This window comes from Arvicola amphibius, chromosome 13 (assembly GCF_903992535.2).
Source record: "Arvicola amphibius chromosome 13, mArvAmp1.2, whole genome shotgun sequence".
Lineage (NCBI taxonomy): Eukaryota > Metazoa > Chordata > Mammalia > Rodentia > Cricetidae > Arvicola > Arvicola amphibius.
In genome coordinates this window covers 69,399,308-69,412,200 of record NC_052059.1, presented here as the reverse complement: position 1 = coordinate 69,412,200, position 12,893 = coordinate 69,399,308, and the positions used below count along the sequence as shown (strand labels likewise).

Here is a 12,893-nt window from a genome sequence, read left to right as displayed (position 1 = left end):
GGTCGCTAGATGTCTGAGTTGTTGTGGGCATTGTTGGATTCCTTGGGTTGTGATTTTCCTTCTATTACTTTTTGTAAGGCTGGATTTGTGGCTATGTGTTGTTTAAATTTGTTTTCATCCTGGAATATTTTGTTTTCTCCATTTATAGTGAATGAAAGCTTGGCTGGGTATAGTAGTCTGAGCTTGCATCCATGGTCTCTTAGTTTCTGCAGTACATATATCCAGGACCTTCTGGCTTTCGCGGTTTCCATAGAGAAGTCAGGTGTAATTCTGATAGGTTTACCTCCCCATCCCTCCCTCCCATTCGCCTCTCTCTTTTTCTCTTTTTTCCCCACTGAGGAAAGCAGGTCTCGGCCTTTTTTTCTTCTCCTTCTCCCTCTCTCTTTCTCTCTGTTCCTTCCTCCCATCCCTTTCTCCCCACTACACCACCCCTTTTAATAAAACTTTGCACTCAATATTTATCTACATGGCATATTTTTCTGTCCCTTACCAGCCGCAGTTTGAACCTCACCCTCATGCCCTGGGACCTGGAAAGATTTCCAAATGTCCCACTGGCACACTGGAAGATGTTCAACACCATCAGCCATCAAGTGTTGCAAGTCAAATTTCAGTGAGATGATACTTGATATCATTAAGATGGTGAAAATACAAAAGATAAGTCAATCCTGGTGGCACAGCTCTGCAATCCTATCACATGGTAGAAGTGTGTGTGTGTGTGTGTGTGTGTGTGTGTGTGTGTGTGTGTGTATCACATATGAGGTTGAAGCTGGAGAGCAAAATATGGTCTAAAAATTGAAAAGTACATATTGCATGCTGAGGATATAAGTCACAGGTAAAACACTTGTCTAGCACGAATCGGTGCTGGGGCACATGTTAGGGTGTAAAGATGCCAGAGAACAGGAACCTGCTACACTACTGCTGGAATTTAGATTAAAATCAGCCACTAGCACCTGAGCATTTATATAAGGAAAAAAGGAGAAACCCCAATTACCTACTGCTTGATGAGTAGGTAAACAAAGGGTGGCATGTTAATACAGTGGTCTAGTTTCTAGTCATGGAAAGGGGTAGAGAAAGGATACATCCTATAACATGAATAAATATCACAAACATTAAGTTCAGTTGAAAGTAGCCAAAGGACTGAAGAATGGGACACTTCTTTATTAGATGATTTGATTTCTCTTAAATACCTAGAATGAGACACTTGAAACAGAAAGTTAGATTGGTAACTAATAGGTGGTGGGGGTCTGGAGAAATGAAGAGTAACTACTAATGAATGAAGGATTTTTTTTCTTGAATGACAAAATTATTTTAAAAGTAAATAGAATGATGGTTGCATAATTTTAAGAATATAGTAAAAAAAACCTACTGGGTTATATACTTTAAAAGAGTGAACTTACTACATAAATGTAACTTCTCAATATGTATAGACACATTTATTTCATGTCTTTGTATGTTTTGTCTGCATATATGTGTGTTCACTGTGTGCATGTCTGGTGCCCTCAAAGAGAAAAGAGGGTGTTGGATCCCCTAGATATAAATTTACAGATATCTGTGAGCTTCCTTCCATTTGGGTATGGTTGTAGGTTGAAGGGTTTGTGCTGAGCGGTATTGAGGACTACTTTTTTCCTTCAGGAGCATGAAGAGTACCTTCCAGTACAGTGAACTGTGGTTAGTAGGTGAATAATGTAGTTAGACACCAGCTCAACTTCTCCATATTCAGTGACAGAAGTGTTACCTCCAGAAACAAGACCTTAACATCTGGTTGTGTGAGCAACCAAGAGCCTTGGCAATAGCTTGTGCTATTTGGTGGTTTCCATGGGTCCCTTTGGTTAATGACTCAACCGGCTGTAACTTGTTCCTGGCACTGGAGGTTTAATTTGGTGGCACAAGATATCTAGTTGAAGTCTTCTCTCCCCTGTTGTTTTTTGTCTCCCTGTGGGTTCCTTTCACATATGTATAGGAAGCTTCTAGGGTAGTCGGTGTCCTAGGGTAGGGTAGTTTTTCAAAGGACCTTTAGTATTGGTTGTCTCTCTCCATTTTCCCTCCTTTACCTTTCTGTCCTATCTCCCTTTCATTAAACCATCCAATTCTAGTTTTCCTTTATAGCTACATAACACTCTAGACTTTTTCCTTTCTTGAGAGATACTCTCCTCCCTTCTGGTCCCTTACTAGGTTCTATACCTCTGTGGGTATTCAGATTGAAGTTCCCATATCGGAACCATAACATCCTTAAAAGAGAAAACATAGAATATTTGTCTACATATACTGAGCACTGTATGCTTTTGTCCCTGGAGTCTGACATGGGCATGTGCAGAACACACACATGGTACACAGCTGCTGAGTACCATTGTGAGCTCATAGCGCATCACTATGCCCATGGAACTATGTTGCTAAGAATGAAGCAGAATTCAGCTCACACTGATCCAAGGACCTTTCCAAGTGGGACGCTTATTTGGTTCAGTGGGGATACTTAACCAGTGTTTTCAACATTTACTTTTGGGTTTGGGAGGGTGCGGGTGGCTAAAGGGGAAGGCAGGGAGGGTCAGTAGGGCCCGGAGGGCCGGGAGGGCCGGGAGGGCCTGGGAGGGGAGGCTGGGAGAGCCAGGGGGTGTGGGAGTGCCGGGGGAGCTGGGAGGACCAGGGGGCAGGAAGGGCCAGGAGGGCTAGGAGGGCCTGGGGGCCGGGAGAGCAGGGGAGGAGGGGGGGGGCAGGAGGACCGATTGGCAGGGAGGGCAGGGCGGGCCTGGAGGGCCTGTTGAGCCTTGAGGTTCAACATGCAGGAGGACTTTGAGTATGATGCTCTTACCATTAGACCCCCTCAGCGGACTCGCTGGTACACCCACCTGTGGCCTGCATGCCTGGGTTGTGGGTGCTTGGGTAGGAGAAGGCAGCGATTTCCCCTGTACCTAATTGGCTATCACCCTGTGGGGCGGTTCCAAAGGGCAGCCAGTGTGGGTGATGTGGCGTCGGTGGAGTGGTTCATCAATGCCAGTGAACACCATGTTAATGAATGTGACAGGAGGGGCAGGTAATGGGGCCTGGGGAGGGGCGAGGGGCAGGAGGGGCAGAAATTGTTGGGGACAGTCAGGGTCTACCAGGGAGAAACATACCTTCCAGATCTGCAGCCTGAGAGAGGGCAGATGTCATGCTTAAGGCTCTTCTTTCATGGAGACCTCTGGGTTTTGTACCTGCTTTAGGCTCCTAGGCACCTGAAACCTGCACACCTTGGAAGGGCAGCTCCTAGGCTTTCTTTAAGAGAAGCAAAACAAAGAACTTCAGTTAGTTTACAAATCCATTTACATCGTCTTTTTTAGAACACTTTATTGAGGGCTTTAAAGGAATTTAGCTAAGAAAAACTAGAGCTTGTAAATGGCAAGCCATCTCTCCAACCCTTGATGTATATGTTTTAATGCTATGTTATAGGCAACACAGAATATTTCATCATAATATAAATTTTCACATAAAAAGCCAACTCAAAGATGAAAAAAGAACCCACAAAGAATCACCAAGAAATCTTATGTCTGTTTCATGCTTGGTGAGGAATTTCATAAGGAAATCTTCAACTTGAACTATAACTCTGTCCCCTGGCCCCTTATATACATGTTGTGTGTGTTTTGGTACATACATGAAGTCTCATGGTTGACATTCTCTTTGAAAATTTCTTTTCATCTCATTAAAAAAATCATGTGTATGTGTGCACTTCTGCCTCACACATGCCAAGTAAGTGTGTGAAGGTCAGACAAGAAATATCGACAGCTGTATTCTGACATGTGGATTCTGGGGATTGAACGTAGGCCATTTGCTCTGCCAGAAGGTGCCCTCACCTGATGAACCACCCTGTGGTTCCTCCACCTCAGCTTTTTACACAGATTTTCTCACCCAAATCCCCACTGTGTTTGACTGCTTGTCTTGGAGTATACTGATTGACCTAGACTTGCTGTCAAGCAAGCATTGGGGATCATCCTGTATCCACATCTCCAGCACCAGTTTCTCAAGGTGCTGGGGGTTCTGAAGTCAGGGTCTCAGGCTTACAGGGTTAGTGATTTACCAATTGAGTTGTAACAATCACTGCAGACCTCTTTCCTAGTCCTTGTTTCCTATTTCTCACTAGATTATAGGCAGGAAACGATGGCCTTCAACAGTAGATTCTCTGTAGCTCACATGCTTGTTGATCATGTCTGTAGTTATGAGGTTATTTAGTCTATAGTTATTCAATCTTCCAAATTAGAGCTTCATACAAATAATAGAACAGGAAATTATTGTTTCAAAGTATTTTTGCTTAATAAGTGTATTCTCTAAAAACACTAAATTTTCCAGCCGTATTTACCCATTCTGCCAATCCACTTATTCCCTGCACGTAACTTAGATATCTACTGTACAGCCTAAAAATCAACTAGCTCTCAAGACCCTCTTATTCTTAAAATATTACATTTCTCTGTCCAGTCAGCTTTCCTGATGTTCTATAAATTTAAATATTGAAAACAATGAACCATGCTCAATTGAATGCCTTGTATTTTTTGTCTTTAGGCTTTTTTTTTTAAATCAAAGCAAGGCAGCTATGATACCACGGGTTATCTCCTTCTGGATAGGTTTGCTCAGTTTTGGTGCTAATGCATGGAGATATAAGGCAAAGCCATTTGATAACACCTGGTGTATATATTAACATGGATATTCTGTCTATTGTCTGAGGACTATGTTGTGTCCCTGTTGGCAGCAAATATGGAAACACTAATTCTGGGCATTGCGAAATGAAAAAATTAAAGTATTGATGACTGAAAATTTAGATTTTTGTTTGTTGTTATTGCTATTCTAAATATGTTTACATTTCATAGTCTTAAGAGCTGAAATTTACATAGATACATGTGACTTTTAGAAGTGTATGTGGATTGTGTCATATTTCATTGGATGTAAGGAACAATGGACTGCATGGTGACCTTTTATTTGTATGGTAGCAAAGTAAAAAACATTGCCAATTATAGACATAAAATATCATGAATTATAAGTGGCAGACATCAGCGATGCTAAAGTGTGAAATGAAGAGTAAGATGGGTGCAGTGGAACTGCCTGCATTCCTACCTACTGGGAGGATTACCAAGTTCAAGGCCAGCTTAGGGAATATAGTTTTAAAATAATGTAAAGATACTTGAATAAAAAATTTCACATCTGCAGTATGTATAATTGCTATTTCTCTTCACTGAAATATTGTGTTTGTTACCATTAGGAAGGCCAATCATAATTGTATCCAGAAAACACTGAGCTGTCAGGTGCTGGAAGCATTTGTACATGCTCCTGAAGATGTGAGTTGAAGCCTCACAGCAGCACTGTGTAAGAGAGCTGCAGTGTTGAATCCCCATTCTACAGATGGAGAGATTGATTTGTGGAGCTCATAGGAAGTCTATGTTGTAACTAGTAACACTCAGTGATTAGAGTGGGATTCAAATCCAATCTGAGTTCAATCTATTGGGCATTCTCCTGTTATCCAGAGAGGCTGCTCTGAGGAAGGATGAAGCTTATGATAGAGCACTCGCCTTGAATGGGACAGCCATGCACTATGCCTAGCACAGAATATGAACACCTGAGTAGAGAAATACGTAAATAAGAAAATTTTAGTTTCTTCTCTTACCTCAGAAGGACATGCACATTGGTGTCTACTATTTACACTTGAGTGTGCCTTTACATAACAATCTGTAATTTCCTAAAATATCCTCTCAATTTGTAGGAGTTCACTGCACTACGCCTCTGCCCATAACCATCCAAATGTTGTAACATTGCTATCATCCAACGACTGTACCGATATTAACCTGAAGTATGATGAAGGCTGCACACCCTTGATTAAGGCAGCTATCGGGAAACACTTTTGGTATAAAATGGATTAGAAATTATCCTCATTTGGTTTTTGTTGCTGTGATGAAACACTGGCCAAAACCATGTCAGGAAAGGAAGGGTTTATTTGGCTTACAATTACACATCACAGTCAGTCAAGAAGGGAAACCAGGTCAGGAGTTCAGTCAGGACCTGCGGCAGGAAATGAAGCAGAGGTCATGGGGGAATGATGCTTTTCCATGACTTTTTCCAAGATTTGCTTAGATTTCTTATACTACTCAGGACAACCATCCCAGTCATGCCACCACCCCTAGGAAACTGTGCCCTCCCATATCAACCTCAATCAAGAAAATACTATACAGGCTTCCCAGAGTCCAGTCTGGTGGAGGCAATTCTTCAAGTGAGGTTCCTTCTTTCCAAGTGTCTTCAACCTGTGTCAAGTTAAACAAGCAAATGAACAAGCAACCTCCCCCACTACAACAATGGCCAAACAGTGCTAGTAAAATGCTTTAATATCTAGGTGTGGTGGCACATCTCTGAAACTCTACCACTTGGAAAACTTTGGTGGGGAGATTATGGATTTAGGAAAGTCTGGGTACTTTGAGGACCCTCTCTCCAAAAGTGACAGATAATATGCATAACCTAAACAATTGGTCTGATCCAAGGGTAACTATTCAATGGAATTGTTGGAATGCTTATTCAAGTTCTTGATTTCAGTATCTCTTTCTTTATACAATACCCACAGGCCACCCAGCGGGACAATATAGAGTGCATCTCTATACTACTGAGGCACGGTGCTGATCCCCACATTGTAGATGCCAATGGGGATGCTGCCCTCCACAATGCCATTTGCAGAGGGAACATAAAAATCTTCAGCAAACTTCTAGAGTATAATGTAGATATCAAAGCCAGAACAGTGGTAAGAATCATTCAACTTCATTCACAATGTACTTCCAGCAATGACACTCAGATCACTTTCCACATTCTGAAGCTCAAGCATTTCCACGGAATCTGTTCAGGGTAAAGCATTTTTTCCAAATCTTTTTCATAGTTTTGTGGGTAACTTAAAGGAACTCAGCACAGAACATTTTGTTTCAGACTTGGGCTTTACTTTAAAATTGAACAAGTAGAGGACTTGGATCCACACATACTTCACATACACACAAACAATAGAAAAATAATTTTAAGATAAATGTCTGTGAAAAAACAGAAATCTGTTGCAATTAAGAAGTTACTGATGTGGCTTGTCCCTCAGAGATGAGGCTAGAGTGGGAAGGTCACAGGCACACAGGTAAATGTGGAAATTTGATCATTGAAGAAAACATACTGAGAAGACATTTTCACATAACTTTTTCAGATTTTATATGTACATAATGAAGGGGCCAAAATGTGACTCTATCTTAGACAAGGAGTGACTCCATTGTAATTAATGACCTCAGCCTGAATCCAGGAAGTCCCCCAGTCAAGTTTAGCCAATTGGCTAAACAGTTCCAAACCTGGTCTTATAAGGCTGTGAGACCAGAGTTGCAGGATCTGGCTGCTACTGACCATATGTAACACAAAATTTCCACAATGGATGAAACTGTTACTTGTTCTATCCAATCAACATGCCTCCCCCATGTAACTGCTCCCTGACTACCCAATTATTGAAAAGATATTTAAAAGATTAACGAGATAGAAGTCCTCATGTCCACTTTAAAAGGGCCTGTATGTCCTTGTCCGTGGTCCTCATTATCATTTTATATGGGTGATGGACTGTTGCATGTTGGCTATTTCTGAAGAATAAGCACTCTTTGTGTTTACATACCATTTGAGTCTGAGGTCTTCCTCCAGCATTTTTTAGACCACTACAATAGGAAATGATGTTTGGTTTGGGAGAAAAAATTTAGGTTAGGGAAAATAGTTTTGAAAAACAGATTGAGACACTGCTCCAGAGATGCCACTTGAGTTCACTCATTCAACAGAGGTACTAAATCTACTCCACGTTTTAGGATTGGGGCAATGGAGGCACATCTCCATGGAGCTAAGAAACTTGGAACCAGCAAGCGTTTGTGGGAAGTTCTGGAAATAGCGGTGTTGACAGGCATTGTTGGACGGGGAAGATGTTTCAAACGAAAAGGAAACCCTGTGTGTGTGAATCTGTAGCAAGGGCTGAAGGAAAATCTATCCTTTTGTGACTCATTTTGTTTACAAAATCTGTGATACATTTTTCAGTTGAGAAGCATGTCAATTTATAAAATGAAATTTTTCCTTTACAGTATGGTTTGACACCATATAAACTCGCTTTATTTGAAAATCACCATGCAATGGCGGAGTTTTTAATTGAGAATGGTGTCGATGCAGATTCAGAGCTTACACCAAATAGGTACTGTTTCTTTTTTACTATCTTAGTGCCATTCTTGAGGGTGTCATTGCTTAAGTAATGAACACTAAAATGCTAGAAGGAATATAGCTTCAACTCATAAGCACATATTGAGAAAGACTAGCTCACAGGGAGTGTGAGCTGGAAAAGAGACTGTTCCAATATAAACAAAGGAACAGTGTGTACCAGGGCTCAGCTTCCCATTTAAAAACAAGTTGTCATTTCTAATCTGACTTGATTGGCAAGTTTCTACTTGTTAAGGCAACTTCACATTAATGATATTTACTTTGAAAACTGTCAACTTTATTTTCAACCCTGAAATGTATAATTTTATTATTTTTAGCCTGTTCCTTATATATTTTCTTCTTATATATGTTCAACTTAAATTTTTTTTTCAAATCATGTTGTCTCTTTGATCACTCACTCTGCTTTAAGTGAATTTTGAATAAGCAAATAGATTAGGGTACCATCAATTGGATGATATTACCAGCTGCTATTATTTTTCCCCTGTCCTGTCTGAAATATCTTGACACTGTGTTGGTCAGATGTGAATCTGTGCACCCAAACTCCTGAAACAGCTAATCTGCATAAAGACACTTGTCCAAAATGAGTACAAAGAACTAAGACTCCATTGAGAAAATGCCTCCATGAGATCTGGTTGTAAGGCATTTTCTTAATTAGTGATTGATGGATAAGAACCCAACACATCATGGGAGGTGCAGTTACAGGGCTCATGGTCCTGAGTTCTATAAGAAAGCAGAATGAGCAAGCCAGTAAGCAGCTCCCCTCCATAGCCTCTGTAAGCTCCTGCCTCCAGCTTCCTTCTCTGTTTGAGTTCCTGCCCTGACTTTCTTTAATGATGGACTATGATGTAGACATATAAGCCAAATGAAGCCTTTGGTCCCTAAGTTCATTTTGGTCATGTTGTTTTATCACAGAAATGGCAGCTCTAAATAGGACACTTGGTATTTAAGATGAATTCAGCATTAAAAATCAAATGATTACCTTTTTTGTTCATACATGCAAGTTTAAAGTCAGATTAATTAAAAAGTAAAGCCTGTGTGCTGTGTATTCTTTATTGAAAATATGCTTTGTACATAGCATATATTCTAAACATGGTTTAGCACCCCTCATCTTCATGTACTTGTTTTTGTGACAGAGGACACGCATGCACTGATATTCCCATCCAAGACACAGTACAACACTGTGTGATTGCTTTGCCTTCCATCTTATTTGAGGCATGTTTTCTATTTTTATTTGGAACTTGGCTACTTACTCAGGTGAGCAGGCTGGGAAGCCTCTTTGATATCTTACTACCTCCACTTCCTTTGTACTATAAAAGTGCTGGGATTATAGATACATTGCACAGTGTCTGAGTTTTTGTTGAATTCCAGGTATTCAAATTCTGGGCTACCGTGACAGTTATGTACTCCCATGTGCCATCTATCTGGCTCTAAAACACTCAATTTTTTTAAAGAAGACTTTGAGCCTAAATTAAAGAGGTGCTTATGAGTGTATTGCTATTAATTATGGAACTAAGGCTTCTGAGTGCAGAGCACTTTCAATTAAACCTCTAATCCAGTTAGAGTTGCTGTGCTTCCCTCTAAGAAGAACCATTTGAGGTCATTTATTCTTCCTTTAATACAAGATAAACAAATTTGTAAAGCTGTACTCTTGAAGCAAATAGAGAAAGTGTGCTTGTGACTTTGACATGGAATAGCACAGTTTTAGGAATTCATGACTAGGAACATGTCTCAGGAATAAAGTGCTTATCACACAAACCCAAGATTTCAGAGTTCAATTCCTCAGAACACAGAAAGGGCCTCATGTGCAGGTGTGCATCTTTAATCTCAGGGAACCTCAAGGGACATGGGAGATGGAGACAGGAGATTGTCTGGAAAGATATACTTTAGGTAGTCTTGCTTTTACAGCTGTTAACAACAAGAAACTCTGCCTCAAAACTAAGTTAGGAGGCAAGAATTAACAGTCAAGGATGTCCTCTGACCTAAAAACCATGCACTAGGAGCCAGGCGGTGGTGGCGCACGCCTTTAATCCCAGCACTCGGGAGGCAGAGGCAGGCGGATCTCTGTGAGTTCGAGACCAGCCTGGTCTACAAGAGCCAGTTCCAGGACAGGCTCTAAAGCTGCAGAGAAACCCTGTCTCGAAAAACAAAAAACAAAACAAAACAAAACAAAACAAACAAAAAAAAACCATGCACTAGGATCAACAGAAACAAATGCATACACACATGTGAACAGGAATGCATGTCAAATATGAAGATGAAAAGCTAAGTTTAGATTGTTGATCTAATAAGACTGGGGATCATTATCTGCTAAAAAGACATTGGAAATAATGGTCAGGGTTGAAGGTTTTCCCACAGTTTGCTGGAGATCACTTCAGCAGCGGTGTTATTTTGGACAAGGTTCACACCGCAGGTGCAAAGTCCCCTGACAAGCTCCAAGGTCGCGATGACAGCCAAAGCAGAAACTAGGGGAAAAAAGCTGCCGGTCCGGAGTATACTGGCAATAGGCCCTAAAGTACAGCAGTCTTGGCTGTGTCCTGGGAAGAACATAGCTGACAAAAGAGTGTTGCTTTCCTTGAGTTTTGAAGCTGGTCATGAGTTTCAAAGACTCAGGATTACACAAAAAGGCTTACTGAACAAAGAAACAGCCAGACAGTGGTTTCAGTATTCACACATGAATGAACTGTTAAAACAATTTGAAGGTACCACAACTGTCATGGCTTCTGAGAATGCAGGCAGTAGCAAAAAAAAAATACTTTTTCATATACTGACCATTGAGAGCATAGTACTCAACAAAATGCCTCCAAAGAGTTCTGTCAGATAGTACTGTGGGGCCATAGGGACATGCAGGCAGATGAATGGAACAGGAACACTAACTCCACAAGCATACAAATACAAGGTTACTGGAGCATTCAAAGCAAATCATATGGAAAAAAGCACTGCTATCATTCGTGTGTGTGTGAGTGTGTTTTAATCAAGAGCTAAATTTTCTCTGTTTCTTCTCTATGAGGGAAGGTGGGGAGGACAGCAGTCATTAATCATCACCAACTGTTGAAGAATGAATTTAGAGTTATTAGGCTGGGCCTTGTTGCCCATGCCTTTAATACCAGAACTTGGAAAACAGGAGGCACAGAGATCTCTTTGATTTCAAGACCAACATGATGCATATAGTGGGTATAAAGTCAGCTGGACTGCATAATGAGATCCTGTTTCAATAAGTTATATGTAAACACCTAGTGTAAGATATATTAGGGACTCAAAAATAAAGAATCTAGAAAACATGCTAAGTGTTTTTATCTGAATAGTTAAATGATGATCACTTTTAAACATATGTCACAGTGGAGGAGCAGCTGGAGTGGAATCAGAACAATCAAAGAGAAAGTGTGTCACCTTCAACAAAGGTAAGAATCACTCCAACTGCTCCTACCACCCCTGAAGAAAATAAGGAAGAATAAAGATTTTAGATCCCCAAAAAGGAGTTAAGGAAATCAAGTATAAATGCAGTTCTGTGGTTTTCAAATATTCTGAAAAGTCAGGATTAATTAAGAAATTATTTCAAAGAACTTTCAACTGTGAAAATATATTGTCAAAACATTGCTATTTTATATTAATGCTGATATCTGTACTGCCTTTGAATAAAGGAGAAATCAACTTTACGTAGCACGTGCCCTCGATAGTCACACTGCAGTAAATAGGATTATTAGAAATACATATTCTCCTTGAGTTTTATGACAAAAGCCTTGTATTTTGTACTACATACCAATACACAGGTAAGTTTCAGTAGAATGTAATTATGTCACAAACCAACCTCAGTAATCAATAACTTTCATTAAATACTTCCTACCTTATGATATAATTAAAATCTTCTGACCTCTTTAATGTCTGTGCAATTTCTCAATTTGGACAGTTTTGTCCTACTGTATACTGGTATTCTGCTCTCCATCTGTCTGAGATAGATCATTTAGGATCAGCTCAATTGTTTATAAGTGGGTGTTTACCTTTAGGTATTATGCTTGTTAAATTTAAGTCTTCCTTGATTTGAAATATAAAGAAAATGAGTGAATTCTACATGAAGAAATTTCTTACAAAGGAGTATTTACTCTAGAATAATCTAGATTCATCTCAAAATTATACTATGTGTCTAATAATTTTATATGTTATACTTCTCTAGCATTGTAATGAATTAATTTTGATTTTTAGAAGAAAATTTCAGCCCCTACATGATGCCTTCTTGCAGGTAAGGTCTAACAATATATAAAGACTAAGGAAATTCAAAGATAACAAGCTAATTATTGGTTGTATTCTCAGATAGATACCAGTTTATACACCCAATTTTTGTGTTGTCTTACAATCCCCACAGTATTATCAATGTATTTTTAGACTGAAAAATTATTGTTTTTAGATCATGGGCATGAGGTTTATACTCAACCATCATTTCCACTGTACCAATTCTGTGTTTTGGTAAATGAGCTTCCTAATGTTTACCAAACACACTATGTCCATCTGACACTCCTTGCCTTTTCAAAAACTTTCTGAAATCAGCTATTGAACTAGACCTTCATCGCATTTATATTTGTGAGAGCTGACAGAATTTGGGATCTCTGCATTATCACAGAGTGTTATGAGAAATCAACAAACTGTTTACCTCCTTTGACACCATCTCCACATGCAGAGGCCCTTTTGTT

At 39.9% G+C, this 12,893-nt stretch overlaps 1 protein-coding gene across 1 annotated transcript; it reads left to right on the top strand.

Annotated features, from left to right (window-relative positions):
- The first annotated feature begins 2,774 nt into the window (after positions 1 to 2,774).
- Positions 2,775 to 11,663, top strand: LOC119799884 (ankyrin repeat domain-containing protein 7-like). Its single transcript, XM_042054092.1, has 6 exons — positions 2,775 to 3,028; positions 5,720 to 5,837; positions 6,569 to 6,742; positions 8,082 to 8,188; positions 10,040 to 10,158; positions 11,548 to 11,663. Exons 1-6 carry the CDS (start codon positions 2,775 to 2,777, stop codon positions 11,661 to 11,663), a joined length of 888 nt encoding a protein of 295 aa, XP_041910026.1.
- Positions 11,664 to 12,893: the final 1,230 nt, after the last annotated feature.

Excerpts from the sequence above, each read along its gene's own strand:
- LOC119799884 (XM_042054092.1), top strand. The coding sequence starts at position 2,775 with ATGCAGGAGGACTTTGAGTATGATGCTCTTACCATTAGACCCCCTCAG. Across the intron at positions 8,189-10,039 it reads TCAGAGCTTACACCAAATAG|GGAACCTCAAGGGACATGGG; the intron begins GTACTGTTTCTT and ends CTTTAATCTCAG. Across the intron at positions 10,159-11,547 it reads CCTCAAAACTAAGTTAGGAG|TGGAGGAGCAGCTGGAGTGG; the intron begins GCAAGAATTAAC and ends CATATGTCACAG.